Raw genomic sequence first — 20,431 nt, forward strand, 5'->3', positions numbered from 1 at the left:
AGGGTGTATATAAGTTTAATAGCTACCCTTAAGTGCTTCTCTGCCAAGGCTGCCTTGAACTGTGGTACATCTCTGAGGTTCAGGAGATGGATGGCTCGTGATCTAAATTTAAAGCAGTGAGACTTCAAAATAATGCTTGGAAAATGAGCTTTTCTGAAAGTTGAGTGTTATATCAGCAAAATTTACAGATCTCTGGAACTGATACTCTCATGAAGCCGAGGAGCCTTGAGAGCTACAGATGAAAGATCCTGAGCATGTAAAAAACATCAGAAAAACAGAAGAGTTTGTATCCACCATTAAAAAAAAAAAACACCAAATCAAAACCTGTCCTTTTACAACAAAAACAGATTCTAACATGCAAAAGCAGCTGTCCAGTAATAGGACAAATGTAAAAAAGCTCAATTCACAAAAAAAAAATATGAACCAAGCATCACACTATTTAAATTCCTGTTATTCTTCAGTCTTCAATACGTCCTTCAAAAGGAGGAATTAATTCAATGCCAACATTTATAGAGTGCAATAAACATTCAATTCATTCCAATTCATTCAAGAATGATGATGTCATGCTTTTGAAATAGAGATACTGGCCAGTTTTAGGAAGAGAAGTTTTATTCACAGAATAGCAAAAATCAATCAATCCTATAGCAGATATCCAAAAAAGGGTGAAGAGTTCAGGGATTACTGGAGAACCTGCCACCTGAAATTGTCACACACACTGCTGACAAGATTTGCTGTGAAACTTGAAGCCAATTACAGACATTTTCTTCTCACCCATATAAAGGATGTGTCATAGAGATATACAGTAATATGAGAATTCCTTGATGTGTTTGGAAACAAGTGGCCAGCACCAAGTTATCACCAGCCAGCTAATCCATGCACCTCCATGCAGATGTTACAGTAGGAGAAGCTCTTGCAATAAAAAGCAGCAGCATTCCTCTCTTTGCTCATTCCACTATCCTGACAAAACTTCTCAGCAAACATAACATGCCGAAAATAATTATCTTTTTAGCAACTGCAGGAAGCCAACACATTTGAATATGAAACTTTGGTGATAAATGCTCAAAAATTGACAGATAAGGATGACAGGAAATGTAAGACAATCCCCTTTAGATGGCTACTTGCAGCACAACTACTGCATGGCAGGAAGGCAACAGCAAAGAGGATAACTATAAGCCCAGTGTTCTTCATTTTGCCCCACAGAAAGAGCAGCAATTTTCCATTAGTCATGCAGTTTCTTCTCTAATAATATGAGAACAAAAGGAAACCCAAAACAGAATCTGTTCATAGGGAAATTCCCATTGATAGTTTTTCTGTTACAGTTGAAAGACAGTTGCAGAGGCGTGAAATTGCCAAGAGGAGGTTGCAGGGGAGTAAACACTTAAATAGGTCTAGTAAAAACTTCACCATGCATTAAGAATTAATAATTCTTTGCCCTAAATTGAGAATGAATAATTATTTTTCTTAAAATACATTCAAAGGCAGTAATTATTATGCTCCATAACAGAAATTGCTTTCATATGTAGAAACTAAGTAAAAGACAAAAGAATTGCAGAGCCACAGTCAGCCTCTCATGTTCAGAGACTGACTCCTTGTATCAAACCAGAGCTGAAAAGCAAGCAGCCTGCTTTGATCTTTTAAATTTGACATGCATATAAGCAATTATATCACAGAACGCAAACCCAGTGTTTAAAAGACAGACTAACTTAAAATACTATGAAACTGAGATATTTAGTAATTGATGCTCATTATTTCATTGCCTTGGGCCACCTGATACCATATGTAAAGTCTCCTTGGAAGGTAACAAGGGAATAGCTGATCAGTCCTAATGCCTGTGCTGGTTTTGGATGGTGTGGAGTTCATTTTCTTCACTGTTAGTGGGTAATTTGGGCTGGGTTCTGGATTTGTGCTGAACACAGAGTTGATAATACAGAAATGTTTTTGTTATTGCTGGGCAGGGCTTACACAGAGCCAAGGGCTTTTCTGCCTTTTGCACTGCCACAATGGGAAGGAAGCTGGAGCTATCTGGGAGGCTGGGAGGAGACACAGCCAGGACAGGCGACCCCAATGACCAAAGGGATATTCCAGACCATATGACACCATATGACCATATGCTCAGTGTATAAAGTGGGAGGAAGAGGAGGAAGGGGGGGACATTCTGAGTGATCAGTTTGTCTTCCCAGGAAACCACAATGGGTGATGGAGCCCTGCTCTCCTGAAGATGGCTGAATACCTGCCTGCCCATGGGAATTAGTGAGTTAATTCTCTGGTTTGTTTTCCCAATTAAACTGTCTTTATCCCACATTTTTAGGGCGTTTACCCTTCCAATTCTCTCCCCAGTCCTGATGGTGGGGGAGTGAGGGAGCAGCTCTGTGGGGCTTGGTTGCTGGCTGGAGCTAAATCACAACAATGCCAAAGAAAGAACTGGCAGGGCAACACACCAGATTTCACTAGCTTAAAAATTTGTGATTTAACCACCCACACTCTACACAGAAACAAAATAAAACAGGACAATTGCATTAAAATCTGAAGAGCAAGGTCATAATAGTTTGGGATGAGAATAATTATAAATACTTATAGGCATACAACTAAATGAAGATACTTTAATGAGTTGATGCAAGTTCATATTTTATACATCTATAAAACATTACCATGAGACAAGCAGAAGACTTGTGATAGGGAAAAAAAAAGTATTCATCTCAAAGATCTGTGTTTAGATGGTCATCTAGTTTCAACCTATCCACTTGCATCTTCTCCTTCCCTTTGAACTCTAACAGTTGCTGAAAGCCATTAAAAAAAAACAAACTTTAAATACCAGTTAATATTAGTGCTAAAACAACAATAATCGAATATTATGTACATTTTAGGCCAGCAGGCTGTCTTTACCTCACATTCCAAGTACTATCTTCCAGAAATATTCACAAATCATTTTAGAGAAAAGTTACTGTACAAAGACACAGAAGGTAAAGTTCATAAAAAGACTAGTCAGTACAATTAGACAGACGTTTGCTTGTAGTTCTTCGTATCCAAGACCTTCTTGCCACACATTGAGCAGATGCCTATAAGCACACAAAAAGTGTGTAAATTATTTTAAAATTATTAAAATCTTTTCTCAAAAACAGTTACTATGTTTTTGTAAGCATCTTTCTCAAGAAATTGTTCAAATGAGCTCTTATTAGCAACCTATCTGTTCTCAGACATGTTCTCAATAGATACTACAAACTTAGAAGTAATATTGTAACTTCTAATACAAATCAATACATGCAGCATGTGTGTAATCCTCCCACTGAAGAACATAAGCTCTATTTGGGGAGCATTATCATTCCCAACACTGCTGGAAGCCTCTATAATTTGCTGGAATGCCTGAAGAGAGTCAGGAAAGGCTCACTTCCGACAAAAAGGTAAGAATGGTGTATTGTTAATCGTTTTAAGTCCTGTACACAAACAAGGCCTAAGATGGACAGACAGCAGCAGGACTAAGAAAATACAGTCACCAACAAACTGACTGCTAAATGGGGCATTATTCACAGGTGGGGTGCTTCAGAGAACTGAGAAAGCTTAGAACACGTTTTCATAGAATTAAGGTATTTATAGAGCAGGAGTGAAAAACAATGAACACCAAGAATACTTGAGAGTGGAAGTGATGAATACTGATGTCCCAGAGGACTTTATCCTAAACTCTAAAAGTGTCAAGTCAAAAGACCAAGCACCAAAAGGTACACAAGCTTGGCAGAGGGGTGGGCTGTCTCATCTTCCCCTCTCCTTTCAAAGCAGAAAGGTGCTAAGTCTTTTATCTGGTAGGACCATACCTCAATTCACACAAACATTCACCTGCGGACAAAAAATGTCAAGTGGCATCCACCCCTGCTTTCTCTGAATTGTGTGCTTTCATATACTGACATCATGACTGGACACGTATCTAGCAGCCCATTAGGGGAGAGAACAGCAGGGAACATGGCACATGACTTACTCTGGAGACCAAAATTCAGCCCACTAGATATTGACTTCAGGTCTAAACTGAGGATTAATTAACTTGAAACTGCCTCTCAATTTCAGAGATACAAAAAAGCTGAAGCACTGAGCTGTATGACTGCATTTGCTTCAAGAAGAATACCCTAATGACATCTTTGGTGGTCAGAGCTAGAACCTTAGAAAGTTCTTAATTTTATGAAGATAACAGGTTCAGCCTGGAAAGATACACAGACAAAGATCAAATCCTGAAGCCCATCCAAACCAGACATAAATTTAAGGAAGAGTACAAGGTTCTGCTGAATGGTGTTCAGGCAGCCCTGCAGGGAGGACCTAGCAGGCAACATTCCTACAGCAGGCTACTAAACCACTGACTCAGTGACACAGCACATAGGTATTGAACAACTAATTTCATAAACAAAGCTTACTACTGGTGAGCTGTAGCTCTACACCTAAAAATCAGTTCACCTCATGTGCTACAAGAACTCTATGGCATTAAATCATGTAACTGACTTCATGATGCTTTTTTCCACTCAGGAATTTTAGATTTAGCTATTATAAAAGTGGGAGCGGAGGGACCAGAAAAGGACTGCAACAAGCAACTGAGTTTTAGAAGACTAGGGTTTTTTGGGATTTTGAGGAAAATCAAACTGTTAGATGACAGCTCTCTATGCAATTGCCAAGATTAAGTTTCCAAATGTACTGCTTCAGACACTGGAAACATTTCAAAAAAAGCAGAATTACAGAATGACAAAGGTTTAAAAGAATCTCCTTCAGTCTCTAGTCCTGCCCCACTCAAAACAGCCAACTTGGATAAGAAAAAACAGTCCTGGCTCAGGATTGTTCCAGCCATTCTCTGAATGCCTGCTTTAAAGATTCCACAACCTCTGATGGTACCTGCTAGCAGAATATTTGATCACTCCCAGACTGAAAAATTGCTTTCCTTGTATGTAATTAGAACTTTCCACATTCTAACCTGTGTACATTATTTCTTATTCTATTATTGTGTACCTAAGAGTCTGACTCCATGTTCCCTGTGCCTGCCTATCAGTAGCTGAAGACAGCAATTAAATCTCATCTTAACCTTCTCTTCATAAATACAAATTTAAGTGTTGTACCTCCTCTCTTGTCCAAGGCAAACTGTGGTATTTTGGCACTCAGTTATACTCACCTTTTTTATAGGCACATCCTTGACAATAGTGGGACCCTGGCTGGTGGACAGAACTCTTACAAATCCGACATATTGCAAATTTGTTCTTTCCATAAGGATCAAACCTGGGAAAAAAGAAAATTACTTTATTTATACTCCTAGCAATGAAGTATTTTTTCTGCTTCATCCTAAAAAGTCTAAGCCAGAGGGTGCAGCCAGGCACTCCAGCAAAAAGTGTAATTTAGAAAAGGGACATACAATAATTATTTCTAATAGGCTACACAAAGTATGCAGAAAAGCTCCCACTTTCCCTATTAAGAAACATTTCTTCCATCACAGACAACAACTTCATGAAAGCAGAACTAAAAAAATTTATTTTTATTAAGATATGACATGACTTTGAAGTTAAACACCTTCCAGCAGCATCTAGCCCCCTTGCAAACAGAAAGTCCCACAGACATGAAGGAAATGCTCAAGAGATTATCCTAGCAATATTAGCACAGAAAATAGGTATTCTTGGCTTCTCTCCTACAAAAGCATCAAATACTAGCAATTCCAGTGAGAACTGCAATAAAATACTCTATGACTGAGCAGAAAGCACAATGAAATATGTATGGACATATTTTTACCAACAAATCAAATACCACAATCCCCACAATTTTAATTTATGAAGTGTATTTTGGACAAGTTTGGAGTAGTTGCCCAGCTATGCAGGAAACAGACCTCAGTTAGTTTGCTAACTGATGTTCTTAGCCAAATCAATGTTTAGTACTAACCTTGCCTTCTTTGAAGTCAATGCCTTGTTTTCATTTAATTTGCGACCACCGCTTTCTAAAAAAAAAAAAAAAAATCAATAACCCAGTTCCAAGCATACTTTAAAAATCTTCATTTACAACTTTTACACATATGCAAATAAAGTCACAAAGAGAGATAAAATATTCAGCATAGCATTAGAGGACAGGGTACACTTTATGCTCCACTTAAATACTCTATATATTGTCCTCCCATGCAAGAAGGAAAAAAAACCAGAAAACAAAACCAAACAAATTCAATACTGAACAGTTCTGGACAAATAAATTCCCAGTGCATTAAATCAGCATGGGAGGGAAAGTACATGTCTTAATATTTGACCTGATTAGCAATAAAAAGTTTTCGTCTTAAGATGGTAACATAGCTGAGGTGCCCAACTGGCTTTATAATACCTCCAAACCAAGCTGCTGAACTTTGCTGAGGTTACCTGTAGTGTTTCTTGCACCATCTTTCCATGTATCAGGAGTGATCACCGTTCCAAGCTTCTTCTCACCTACATAAGGAAACATTCCAAAGGAGAAAAACTCAGAAGCACAGAGTCAATTAGGTTGGAGCAGCCCTCTGAATTCACCAAGTCCAATGGGACCAATCACCACCATGTAATTGGACCTTGGCCCTGACTGCCATGCCCAGTCTTTCCTGAAGCACCTTCGGGGATGGTGACTCCACCACCTTCCTGGGCAGCCCATTCCCATGTCTCATCTCCATGACTAGGAAAAAATTCCTCTGAATGTCCAACCTAAACGTCCCCTGGCCCAGTTTAAGTCTATGTCTTCTTGTCCTGTGGCTTGCTGCCTGGCAGAAGAAGCTACAGCACTCGGCTACAGCCTCCTTTCAGGGAGCTGAAGAGGGTGATAAGGCCACTCCTGAGCCTCCTCCTCCTCTCCAGACTAAACAACCCCAACATCCTCGGCCGCTCCTCATCAGACCTTGTGCTCCAGACCCTTCACCAGCACTGCTGCCCTTCCACGCACCCGCTCCACCACCCCAGTGTCATTTTTGTAGCGAGGGGCCCAGAACCGAACACAGCACTCGAGATGCGGCCTCACCAGCGCCGAGTACAGCGGGGCAATCCCTTCCCAGGCCCTGCTGCTCGCGCTATTGCTGACACAGGACAGAATCATTTAAACTATGCCCATTAATACGCTCCACGGGCGGAGAATGACCGATCACACAGGGGAGAGAGACAGCTCACACAGGGCCCTGCCGGGAACCGCCACCCGCGGCCCGCCCTGAGCAACTCGGGACCCGCGGCTGCTGCTCCGCTCAGGGCAGCCCTGGATCCCCGCGGGCAGGGCAGGGCAGGGCCCGGCGGGTTGGGCAGGGCCCCCCGTACCCCCGTACCCCCGTACTCACACTTGTCGCACACCATGGCGGCCCCTCCGCAGCCGCCGCCGCTTCCGGCACCGCCCCGGAGGTGCCGCCGGCCCGGCCCCGCCGCCTTCCGCTGCCGGGCGGCGCCGCGCGCTCCGCGGTAAGAGCCCGCGCGGGGTTTGGTGTTTTTGGACAAACGCTGTTTCCCGCCCCAAAATCCTCCCCTTCGCCCCTGCCTGGCCCCACAGCTCTGCCCTGCGCGTCGCGGCCGGGGAAGATGCCGCCCTGCGGCGCCGCCGCGGCGCGGGGGTGACGGGGCGGGGCGCGGTGTGTTGCAGGTGCCGCCGCCGGACGCCATGAGGGAGGCGGAGATCAGGAGGCTCCTGGCTGCCAACCTGCTCTGCGCCCTGGCCATCGTCCTGGCCGCCGTGGCCCCGGCTTTCTTCCTGGACGGATTCAGCGTCCTGGGAACGCACCTCACGTGGCTGTGTGTTTGTTCTGTTTGTGTTGCTACCCTTAATATAATCTTGCATTTAGTCCTTAAACCAAATCAGTCTCTTAAGAGACGTTCCTTTGCTCACAAGGTAAGATTTTGTTTTTAAATTCTTAAGTTGTTACCAGGCAGTACAGAGGGGAAGCAAATTCTCTGAGATAATCAAATGAGAAAGAAGACGATTTTTGATGGTGAATTCTCATTCTCATTAGTGAGTTGAGCGTAGCACCTTTTGAAACAAAATTTTCAGTATTTTCATGATGTTAAACTTTCTCTACCTGTAAGTAACCTGTTCAGGTGAGTGATTCTGTGGTTTCCTGTTTCTTGTCAGTGCACTGTTGTTTGTAGTCCCAGGAACTTGCGTGGTGGCAAAATCTGGTAAAATTAAATGGCACAAAACTCATTTTGTAGTCCAGGCCTGCCTTATTTTCTTGATGAGAAATATATATAAGTATATAGGAGTATACCAGGAAAAGATGTCATCACACATTTCTCATGTGTAATTGTAAGTATGTAATAACTTTAAAAGGAAAATAAAATATTTTTTCAGAATCTGACACATAAAAGAGATGCTATGCTACATTTCAACAAGTAAAAAAATCACATGGAAAGTATTAAAATGTCTGCATTTCCTTTTATGATGAAATTTGCACACAGTAGAGTCTAAATTTGGGAGAAACTTTTTATAGTTACAGTTTGCAATGGGGAGTGTTAGAGGTATGAATCCCAGTGAAATACTTTGGAACAGAGTGATTTTGGAGCAGCACACGACTTGCCCAGCGGCGGGGGAATATCCCAGAGTTTTGAAGTCAGGAGGATTGTCTTGTACTCCTGACTTGCTGAGCCAGGCAAAATGTAATGCTCTGAGGTGGCTCTTAAACATCTAAGTAATCGCCCCTGCCAGCATATCTCTGTGTGCAAAGCTCCTGTCTAGTTTTGCTGACTGAGGAGGATGTGAAATGCACAAAACCACGATGGGAAACAAGTGTTTTAACTGCTTGTGATTTGAAAATGAAGCACACTTCATGTTCTAGGTGAGATTTCATCCCAGGAAATAAATATAGAAAGGAATAAATATAGAAAAATAAGGGTTCAAGGAAAGTTATGGATTTTGCATTGGTGACCTGATCAGAACAGACCTTACCAGAACTGTTTATCAAGTGTTTTTGCTTCTACATGATATAGTGAGTACCCAGAAACTGTTGTTTAAGTTCATTGAAAATTATGTGTTTTGCAGACTTATAGAAGGTTATGAGTATTTTTCAAATATATTCAGAATTTAAGATGCACAAGTTCAAAATGTAGTTTTAGTTAATGTAATTTTGATTCTTTATGTAGCAGACTTCTTTATATTGTATGTTTTCTTGCTTTTAATTTTTTTTTTCACTTTTTGTCAGAGTTGCCTTTTAATGAATGGATATGACAGTCAGATGTAAAACAGAAGTGTAAAAATGTCCAATAAAATTACTTCTGGTTGTCTTGTAATTTCTGGTTATATTTTTTGTATATTTGCCCTGTTTAATGGGATGCACAAAAAAATGTAGGTGGAGTGTGATGTTTCTAAATTAATTATTTAAAATATTAATATATGGAAAACTCCTTTGAAATATGCCATGCTATTATGTTGTGCTGCAGCTGAAAACTTAAAGAAGTAATCAGAGTACAATGCTCTTGATAAGATGTAGACTGTGTGTGTTACTTACGTTCTGTTTTGAAGCATTATTCTGATATTTCATTGCTCTTTTTTAGATATCCAGATTTCTAAAATGCTGTATATACTTTTTCATGTCTTGCATACTATTTCATGCGATTATTGTTCTTTATGGAGCACCTCTCATAGAGTAAGTCAGAAGACCCTCTCTTTCTCTAAATATTCTAAGGGGCAGCTCTCCTTGCAGATGTTGGTATCAGTACTTGTGTATTTTCTGGTATGCTGGAATTTAAGGGATCAGCTCCTAGCTGGGGGAAGAAAGGTGGCTGTTTCAGCTTTCTCTTGGTTTTGGGTTGGTTTTTTTCTTTTTTTGTTTGTTTGTTTGCTTGTTCAGTTGGTTTTTTTTGGAAGCCAGCTCTTAAACGAGACTTCTGTAAATAAAAATTGTAACACAGTTGCAAACAACTGTTTACTTTAATTTTTATGTTAAGCATATGGGCACAAACACTTTTTGGAGTTTCATTTAGTCATTTTCTCTATAAGATTCTAAACCACACATCTTGTCTATCTTTCATCCTTTTGATATTAGTGTTTTAAGTTTTATGAAGGTCTAAAGAAAGAAGTGTGAAGCGACCTCGCTTTTGAGAGATACACTAAGTTGTTGACTAACAATAGTTTCATGTAGTTTGGTTTCATGGTTGATGTCACAACTGGAAAAATAAATGGAATATTTAAGTATCCAAGCATACTTCAATTTAGAACTAATGATCTATGTGAAGTACACCTGAGGTTTTTTTAAAATGTTACAGGTCTCAGGCATTTCAAAAAATTACTACATCTCACTCTTGAGATAACAGCAGAACTCTTTCCAGCTTCCTTTACTATTCTACAGAGTAGGAAGAAAATATTTTATTCTTTTATATGAGGTTTAAGAAAGCACACATGCTTTCTTAAACACACAAGTTGAGTTAGAGGGGCTTTTTTCTTCCTAAATCTTGGAACTTTTAGAACATTAGCAACCACCTCACTTAATTTTGTAATATTCTTTTTCTTTTTGTAGGTTAGTGACTGAGACATTTTTGTTTGCAGTTCTTCTGTCTACATTTACTACTTTACAATGCTTGTGTTTGCTGGGACCAAACATACAGGCATGGATACGGGTATTTAGTAAAAACGGGTAAGTCCTAATCTAAAGTTTCTGATATTTCTCTCAATAGAAATGGACATAAGTGATGTAAAAAATATATGATGGAATTTTTGTAAAGAAAAGAAAACTTACGGGATGATGGGTTTGTGATTACAGACATATGAAGCCTTTTCTGACAAAGGTAGATTTATTTGAGGACAGTGATTTGGAAAAACGGCTTTTTGGTTTTGGTGTTCAGATGCTAAATCTCACTTTATATGTGTTTGAAGGAAGTAAATTTTCCAGCACGTATTCTACTGAAGTAAAAACTTTGTGCACTTCTATATGATGGTTGTCAAATAAAGGGAAGACCTGACGCTGAGCTGTGCATGGGGAATCTTGCACATGATCCAGTAGTACCTTCGTAAATACAACTTTTAAAGTACGATTAGGGAGCCAAAACAAGCACTGTTTTAAACTTGAATATAATGTTGAAAATTACACATGACTTGCTGTGTTCTTAATCATGTAATATTAACCCATACTCTTCTTTTCAATTTCAAAGAAAGCTGTTTTGAGTGTCAGAATTTTCAAGCATTAATTTTTTCAGGAGTATGTTTAAAGGTAAACAAGCCTTCTAACCGCATTTTCACTTCCAGTGGCAGCCATGGCATTAGCATGTATCAAGGATAATGTATTTTTCAGTAGATTTCCATTTCTTCTGCCTTTTTTCCATAATTAATAGCATATTGAAAGACTGGGATCCTGAAACATGAAGAGGCTTCACATATGCTTGAGATTCAATGAGATTTTAGTATTCATTTCCTTTTAATAGTTTGTAATGGTGAAGTCTCATCTCAGAAGACAGTGAAAGGTTGTATTACACTGCTGACCTATGGAATTATTTTTGGCTTGCACTCCCATAGAGGAGGAGACTTTAATAATATTTTCAAGTAAATTTTGGTTTATCTCAACTCACTGAAAAATATCTTGAATCCTTACTCAAGTCATTTACACTTGTTTTTTTTTTTCCAGTGGAAGTGTAACTATACTGTAGTAAATGCAAGGAGTTGTTTAGACAGAATAAATCATTGCTGATTCACTTGGTCATCTTTGGAGGTTTTGCATCTGGAAATAACAGCTGAATTGAAGTAACAGATGTATGACAATATCAGGGTTTTTTTTGTGCCAGGTAGATTTTGAATGCCTGTTGATTTCTTTTTTTTCTAGGCTGGATCTTAAGCAATTTCAGCACAATCATTGCATAGGAAGCAGCTGTCTTGTTTTGACACTTGTGCTGTGAAGACTTGTTAGTACTTCTTACTAGTGAGCCATGTGACATTACACGAGAAAAATGTTTATTATTAATGATGCTTGTTTGCACTTTGAGTGAATATAGACTGCAAAGAAGTATCGTAGCAGGTTTCTTTATTGATTGTAGCAAGCTGCTCATTTGAAAATAATCCTGTGTTTTTTCATTTGACCTCATGAAATTGGAACATCTTATGTTCTGGGCATGAGGTGAGTGTAGACATGATACATGAAAAGGTTGTCTCCAACTTAACCATGTGGAATGAGGTGGGGCTGGTTAAATGGAAGAAAAGGATGGTTAGATGAAATCAACAGAGCTGCTTTCCTTGAAAGCAGAGTTTAGGGAATTGAATTGCACTGGAACAGTTAGCTTGAAAGTATGATTAAGTGTATAGCTTAGTATGAAAAAAAAATTTGTTTTTAAGTACCTGAGTGCAGTTTAGACTTAAGTAACCTTAAGCATATGTGCACATAGAATGTATGAGAAAAGTAAGTCTCTTGTATTCTACATCACCAACCCTTCCATTCTTAGTTAGCTATAAATAGGGCCCTTTTCACTAATTCTGCATTTGGAAAGGGGTGGGCCCATGCCAGCATCTCTGGGCTCCTTACTCTGACATCTAGAGTTGTCACTGATGTCAGTGTCATGACACTGATCATGTGCTGCTGTGAGTGGTTAGAGGGAAGTAAAAGCTACAGAAAGGGTTATCAGCATTAATGGCAGCATGTGGCTGTTACTTAAATAGTGCTTCAGTAACTTAGCTGAAATAGCCTCCTGCATAAAAGTCTTTAGGAAACCACTTTTCAATTGCCTTTTTTTTCCCCTCTCTCATTTTGGAGACTGTTTCTTTCAAATCACTGCTCTCAGAAAATATGTTGAAATGTCTGGTATAATAGTAATTATAAGGTGTTATCAGGGTAGAAAAGAGATTTTATTTAGATATTGCCAAAAAGTAGTAAAAAACCATGACATTAGGGCTCCTTCCTGTTTTTCATTATGCCTATTTTGTCAATTTGTTTGTGAACTGCATACTCTTACAGACTTGAAATGTCTCTTGTAAATGTAGGCATCATCATACGCCAAGGGCTGCTTAGTATTTAGTCCTGCTGCAGCCAAGAATTCCAAATCTTGTCTGTGAAGGAGCTGTCTCAGTAGATTATTGTGTCAGCTAACCTCTTCAAACATTATTTAAAGTGAAACTGAATGTATTGTGTTATTTAAAGGGGCTAAATAATTACTTTAGGCTTTTAAATGAACACTAGTGGCAGAAAGGTCTTTATTATCTTAATGGGGATTATCTTAGTTTAAAATGAAAGAAATGTGGAAAATGCAAAGTTTGTAAACATTGCTGCAGTTGTTAGTCTTATGCAAATGAGGAGTTTATGTGGTGGTTTAAAGAATACCTTCAAAAATCCCAGTAAGTGTCAGTCATTCCAAGAAGAAAAGTGAGTACTTAAGTAATGACTTACTTTAAAAAGTAAGTAATTACTCCTTCAGGACGATGCTGGAGGACAAGTCAGGTTGTCTTTGGGTAGCCAGTCCATGCTGCAGAGGGGTTCAATTAGCAGCTGAAATAGTTGCCAAACTGCCAATGGCTGTTTTTCACTTGGGCACCGTGCCTTGCTAATTCTGTTGTTTTGCATTTGGACTCAGTCTGATCTCTCCATATGGTACAGCAGTCTCTGGTGAATCTGCCACACACACAAGATGTCTTGTGAGGTATAACTGTACCTCAGTCAGTCCTTGGTGTATCCTGTTGTCTCTTTTGCTGCTTTAAGGCTGTAGTGACTGTTCTCTTCCTTGTTTTGCCTGACAGCTCTCTGCTCAGTTATTCAGCTTCTGAAAATAATTCAAAAGAATTTTCTGTGTGCAGACTCCTAAACAGTTTTCCAGTTACATCAGGGCTTTTCTCTTCAAGAATAAGAATCTCAAACTGGTAGGATTGTGAACTGGAGTATGTTAAGTTAAAGGGGTCATGTTATTGTAGAAGAAACAGTTCTGCTCAAAATGTCCACCTTGCACTGTCAGTACTGTAGTCTGCAAGACATTTTTTTGCAAATACTGAAGAATGTTTGCTTTAAACATGTGAGCTGTTTGGTCAATAGCAAGTGCAGCAGTGTGTACTCAGAAGTAAAGAAATTTTATTCTCTTCAAAACCAAGTGTTCATGTCATGCAACCTAAACAGCACATGCAAAGTTCAGGGTTTACTGTGCATCTAGTCTTTGAGCCATAAAAATGCTCATATTTTTTTCCTCTGTTGGCAGAAGCTAAGTGTACATTTATAATCTGAGATGTAGCGAACTTTAAACTCAGCTCTCCTACTGTACTGATTTGGAGCAGTGATTCTAGCCCCGTTCTCCTGTCTTCAAACAGTGCCCTACTGCCTTCTGAGCTTCTGTTGCTCGTTTCTTACTTGCTACCAAGTATCCAAATGTTCGTGGCCTGAGCAAAGCAGAGAAATCAGTTGGTACATTGATGGTAGTAAGTGCTCATCCGCTAAACAGAAATCCAGCTTTTCAAAACCTTTTGCAGTCAGTAGTGGCAGAAGGCTATAAATTGAGGACTGAAGTAATTTAACATCTCTTACAATGTGTGCCATGACTGGTAGTGTAAGAGTTCTTTAGTGTGCAAAAAATTTATCCGGCAGCCAAGTGTACTTGAACTTGGACGCACTGCAGCCAAAGGGCTCCAATGTGCAGTTACATTTACTTGCAGTGTTTCTTTTCAGTTGATGGAAACTTGTTTTGAAATATTCTCATAGTGCACTTCTATGTTAAATTTTGAATTGTTGTAGTCATCAAATATGTCTACATCACAGTCCTTTGTGACTGTGCTTGTGCTTTTCTATACAGTCCCACAGTATGCTTCCATGTCTGCCTCTCCCTGCAATGCACACAGTTATTGAGATAGATTTATTTGCTCAGTCTAGCAGTGTTTCAAGGTAAATTAAATTAGCTTTTGCAGTAAACATCTCAGGAAAAAAAATCCTGAAAGTGTGGTATAAAAAGATTGTAATTATAGCTAAAATTGCAACTTATATTTTACTTCTAGTCTGTATGTTTTAGGAGAAACCTGCATACTATTTATCAAGTATGTGAATTTTTATGTCTGTTCATAGCCTCAAAAATTTTGGGAGAAATCTGATCTAACTTTCTGCCGTGGTAACTTCTGCTGTTGTTGAAAACTTATAAAACACTTTTTACAGAGCTGTGTCCATATGGGAAAGCAGTCTGCAGATTACTTCGGTGTGCAGTATACTTGGAGCTTGGTTTGGAGCATTTCCTATTCCTCTTGACTGGGATCGGCCTTGGCAGGTTAGTATGTGCACCCTTACCATGAAGGTACATAATACTAATTTTCTGGAGATGCACACTATACAAAGTTGCTCTGAAGCTGTTCAGGTGTATTGTACATAACTCCTACAGAGTTATGCCAAATTTTTAAAAACTCATTGGAAACATCTGTGCTTAGGGTGTAAGGAAGTAAAATGCATTATTTTTACTTCCAGTTTAAATAGGTTCTTTATTACATGTTTGTGAGTGTCTGTTGAATGCAAATCTTATAATGGAATAGAGCTCTAATGATTTGGATAAGAAGCTAGACAAGCTGGAGGAGAAATGTGAAATGATGAAGATGGCTTCAAGTTTGCCTTCAGTCTAGTAGCTTTTATTGTTCACAGGTAGGGAAAGAAATGCTTTCGTGCTGTTTTAGCTCCCCTCTGTCTTCCATAAAAGCACTTAACAGAAGGTATTTTAAATGGATTTAGATCAGTTTGTGGAAATGGTGTAGCCAAAGCACTGTTCTAAGCACTTAGGATTTCAAAGGAAGGCAAACATTAGCTTTTTAGTTGAACTAGAAAAAATGTGAAGCTGGCATTGCAAATTCTATCTTTATGAATTCCAATGTTTATGCTAATTTCTTACTATGTTTTTTGGCATGGAGAAGTGATTCAATTATACATAACTGAAGTCTGCAATTGCCATAAAATGATGGCACTAGTAACAGCTTCTTCCTACTTGTGCTCAGTGTTTCGAAACTTTGTCTGGTTACCAAACTCATACACTCTTGGCTGAGTAGTGTCTACCAGGCCTATTCTTAAGCAGATGGTTTCAGAGGTTTCTTCCAGAAATCAGCGTAACAGGCAGCTCACTTTCCTCTGTGATATTGTGGAGATGCTGTGGCTTACAGCTGCACTTAAAATTTGTCTTCTGTAAATAGCTCACAGCCTTTATGCCATTAGTATTTCACTGCAGTAGTGTAATTAGACTTTAGAATTTGTATTTCAAAAGTAATGGAGGAGCATGTTAATATTTTAAGCAAAACATTTTCTTCCCTGAAAACACTTGGTTTATTCTTGAAAGATATTTCACCATCGATCTGGCATAGGTATGTGTTGACACTAATTAATTGTTGACAGACATGAATGTAACCCAGAAATCAAGGGATTCACTGAAATGCGATTTCCTGTCTCCTTTCCAAGTCTTACTCATTTCCCTGTCCTGATGAGAGGCAAGCACTTTTTCCTTGCTCAGATGGGATTTTAAAGTAGCATGTCTCATCTGGCAGGTTTTGTTTTATTCCCAAAATCTCAGACTTTGCTAATGTGTTGTGTATAAAACCTTCACCTTTTATGCACCCATGATATGAGGAAAACTTAGGTCAGGGGCTCTGATTAACAAAACGAGGATACTAATGACTGAAGACAGATACTTTAGGTAGAGTTAGTTATTATTTGGTCCATTCCCACATGTTCCAATAGTGGGAGACACAAGTTTGATAATGGTCTGAAAACTTTTGCTGTTTGAAAAGTCTTCCAAGTTAATAAAAGCCAAACACGACTGAAAATCTAGCTCTATAATCTACAGTTAAATATCTGAAATCATACTATGTGACTCCTCAGAACAGTAAAGCATCTGCAGAAACTTCAGATACCCAGACTTGTCACTGGCTGTTTCTGGGTATGAATGGTCCCCAGTGCTCCCTGTGTGTCTGCAATTTCCCTTTTTTTTCACCATCTCCACCTTCATTTCTGACATACTCCTGATACCAATGTTAGCAGGGGAGAGTTTATGACTCAAAGATCTTTTGCCTAGATCTAGAGCGTTTGCTGCTGTTCTTTCCCTTCCCCTCATTTTTCCCATCCTCACTTCTCCATCTTACACCTTCTAGAGTTTTAAATAGTGGGATGGGGGAGGAAATTTTTTGTTCCACTTTGAGTCTGACCTGCTTGATCTTTAATGATGTGGGCAATTCAAGAGCAGCCATAGAGTTTGCTTATCAGTCCTGCAGGCTGCCACTCCAACAGTCTTTGAAAGCTGCAGTTTTAAAGACTAATTTTTTACGATCTGCTGTATTAGGGGAGATGAAAAAAGTTCTTGTTAAAATGTAATGTAGTTTTTACAAGTCCAGTTGTTTTAGCAGAGCAACACAGTGAAGTACCAAAACTGTAACAGATCTTCAAGGCAGAAATCAACCTCTTTAAAATAGCTTGTCAAGGATCCTGCTCACAACTCTCAAAAGTTTTCAATCGCCTATTAATAATCTAATATTTTTGTGAAGGTGATCTCTTTAATATTGGTCACCAAACCATAGAAGTGGGGGCAGTGTCCTGGCCAGGCATTTTCAGTATTTGCCCAGGAAACACTGCTTTCCAGCTTGCCCGGCTCAGCCAAGAGATATATTGTGAATCAGGTGCTGGGGAAGCACAACTTCATGCAACAGCTGATGTCTTTTGTCTTTCTATTCCTACTGAGCAGTATGGATTCAGCAACCCGGGTATTGTATGTAGCAGCTGCATTGCTGTCTCAGAAATGTTCAGAACCAAGAGACGTTTCTGTTCTACAGAAGTTCACTGGGCACTGGCATAAAGCCCTTTTTTGCAAGAGTATTCCTTTTGCTACCTGATGTCAGGGGATTACAGAAACTTATGGTAAATTCTTTCACTGTAACAATAAAAGAGAAGTGCTTTCTCTGTTGTTTTCAACCTCAGACAGGGGAAAGAAGAATGATCCTCATAAAAGAGTCTGCTATTGTTGCAGATCTGTTAGTTTGGGAAGAAGATCTTTAGTGCTGATTGCCCCTGAGTAACCTAACCACTGACCTGCTGAATGTAAAAATACCTGCACATAATACAGCTGCAGGATAAATAATAATAATAATAATAATTTTTTTTTCTCCCCCAAATACAAGGAGAGATTAAAATGTTTTGCATAGAACTCCACAGAACTTCAGCTGGTATGTTTAGGGGAACACCTACAGATCAAGTCCCAAGCAAGATCTGAAAGAAATCATGTAGATCTTAATGTGACTTTAAAGTAATCAGAACCCAGTCAAAAACAAATTACTTCTAGACATCTGCATGGGTAAAGTATTAAGCTGTCGTGCTTCTGGCATCAGCTGTTTCTCGTATTAGCCTAAAAACAGAGAGCTTGAGGATTACGGTTTTGGATTTACCCTTTTCCTATCCAAAAATGGACTCAAATGGAACAGCTTAGTCTTTGAACTCAAGACCAGCTTCTGAGATAAAAAGAGGTTTCATTAGTGATTTTCCTTTTTGTATTTTAGACTTTGTGCTGTAAACAATTTTTTTTTTTTATCTGTAGTGGAAGTGGTTCTGCTTTAAAGCAGAAAATGTGCTTTAAATCTTATTACTTGGGGAAGACTAAAGTGATATTATTATTTTAGAGAGCAGTGTTAAGGCCTTCACGCCTGTTTATTGCAAAATCTGGTTCTGATGTTTGTATTGATTAGAGTTAGTATTTGTGGTGTAACAACATGTAATGGAAATACAGCTGCATTGCTACCTGTAACTTCAGACAATTCATTATGGGCAGATTGTCACAGAAAAAGTGAAATTGGTACTACAAGAACTGGATGGATCAGCAATAATTGAGAAATATCACGTGATACAGCAAACCAAAGGGGTTTTGCTGCTGCCCTTGGGCTCTGTTGGTAGCCCTGGAATGTCAAAAGTTGTCAAAACCACAAAATATCCAGCTGGTACAGAAATGCTGTGAGTTTGAGATGAAAAATGCTATTGATTTAGCTTTGTTAGAGCAATATAATATGAAACAAGCTACATAGAAAAAGTCACTGTGTCTTGAATTGCCATATTTTTCCACTTAATTGGGATTTTGCACTTTATCAAATCTACACTTTAAACTGTAGATAGTTTAATGTAAAGTTGCTTCTGTGAAGTCTGGTCTGTTCATAGAAATGGCTTCAAATGGAAATGGTCTGTAGTCACTCAGCTAAAGCAAACAAAGAGGTTGGAGGGAGTACTGAGAATGCTGGAATCCCAGCAGAGTATTAACTAAAGCTATCTTCACTGTTCTGTAAGATACTTGTCTGAATATCCATGCTTCTACCTACCACAGTTCTTTTGCTTTGTGTCCTTCAAAGAAAAAGCAACGTTGGTTTCATTTCTTGCTACTGTTTCCCTGCCCTTGGCAGTCTGTTTTGAGTCTATCTTATTTTCCTGCAAACTTTATAGAAGAACTGAAAAATTACCTGGTAGTCATTGCTTTACGTTGAGGTTGAGATGTATCAGTAGAAGTTGAGAAGTCTTTTGTGCTATTACCTGGATCTTACCTGGTCAGAAGCTCAGATGTCAGCATCCTAGGTGTCTTTCACTAGAATTTGGTTTTGCTTCAAAGTACTTCATGGTTCTGTGGAGTAAACCTGATGATGAATTTCATAACAAGAGTTCCAACTCATGTGCTAATGACTAAAGCCCAAATGCTATTTCATCCTGACTGACTTACAAACCAAAGGAAATCTTTAAAGATATGTCTTGTGACATGCAACAAAACTGAGATGAATACAGATGTCTCAGAAATTCTTCACTTTATTTTCCATGTTAATATTTGAAAAATATTGCATACAGGGGATATTTAGATTAGTGTGCCTCTCTACCTTTAAAAATAATGTTAATTGCATTTTTTAAGCATACAACAACTTCTATGCTAAGTAAATATTACTTAACAGGAACAGAATATTGTTTCAGAAATAAACTAACATTAATTTTCTGAATAATGTTTGAGAATGGAGATGAAAAATATATAGAGCATTTCTGTTAGAAGTATAAAATATATTGCTGAAAGTCAGTTTGTGTCCTATGATTTGGGTTTTTTTCATTATTCTGTTGTTGTTCTTAAAGCAACTTTTAAGCATACCATGTATGTTACTCCTCTGCTAGCTTTAAGAAAAATTTTATAACTATGCAAAACAGTTGGTCAGGGAGGCCTAGTCTGTTGTTATTCCTGGTTGTAGGTCTGTAGAATTCAACCCATCTCAGACAAAGGTAAAGATAACTGCCTTACAGGAATGCAGGTTAGGCGCTGGAGTAGTTACATTTCTGTATTATAACAAAACAACAGACTTTCCAGGACTCATTCTGCCAGGCATGTTTCAGTTAGACTGGTAGACTAATTTTGCCAGTGTTTTGAGATTGTTATCTTATTTTTCAGCAATTTTTGAAACAGTTTACAATACTGTGATGATTTAGATAATAATTGTGAGGATTTAAATAAGGCTGGTCTAGACAATTTAGAGTTGTACATTGATCTCAGATGCCTCTAGGCTGCTGAAGCACAATGGGTATATAAGG

The 20,431-nt window shown here is 38.8% G+C and overlaps 1 protein-coding gene across 1 annotated transcript; it reads right to left on the reverse strand.

Moving 5' to 3' along the window:
* Positions 1–590: 590 nt before the first annotated feature.
* On the reverse strand, positions 591–9,425 carry CRIPT (CXXC repeat containing interactor of PDZ3 domain). The gene is made up of 5 exons (XM_038130338.1): positions 7,283–9,425; positions 6,354–6,419; positions 5,893–5,947; positions 5,138–5,241; positions 591–3,056 (listed from the first exon to the last, which is right to left on the reverse strand). Exons 1-5 carry the CDS (start codon positions 7,653–7,655, stop codon positions 2,992–2,994), a joined length of 663 nt encoding a protein of 220 aa, XP_037986266.1. The 5' UTR covers positions 7,656–9,425; the 3' UTR covers positions 591–2,991.
* Between the last annotated feature and the right edge of the window lie 11,006 nt (positions 9,426–20,431).

The sequence above is a fragment of the Motacilla alba genome, chromosome 3 (assembly GCF_015832195.1).
Source record: "Motacilla alba alba isolate MOTALB_02 chromosome 3, Motacilla_alba_V1.0_pri, whole genome shotgun sequence".
Lineage (NCBI taxonomy): Eukaryota > Metazoa > Chordata > Aves > Passeriformes > Motacillidae > Motacilla > Motacilla alba.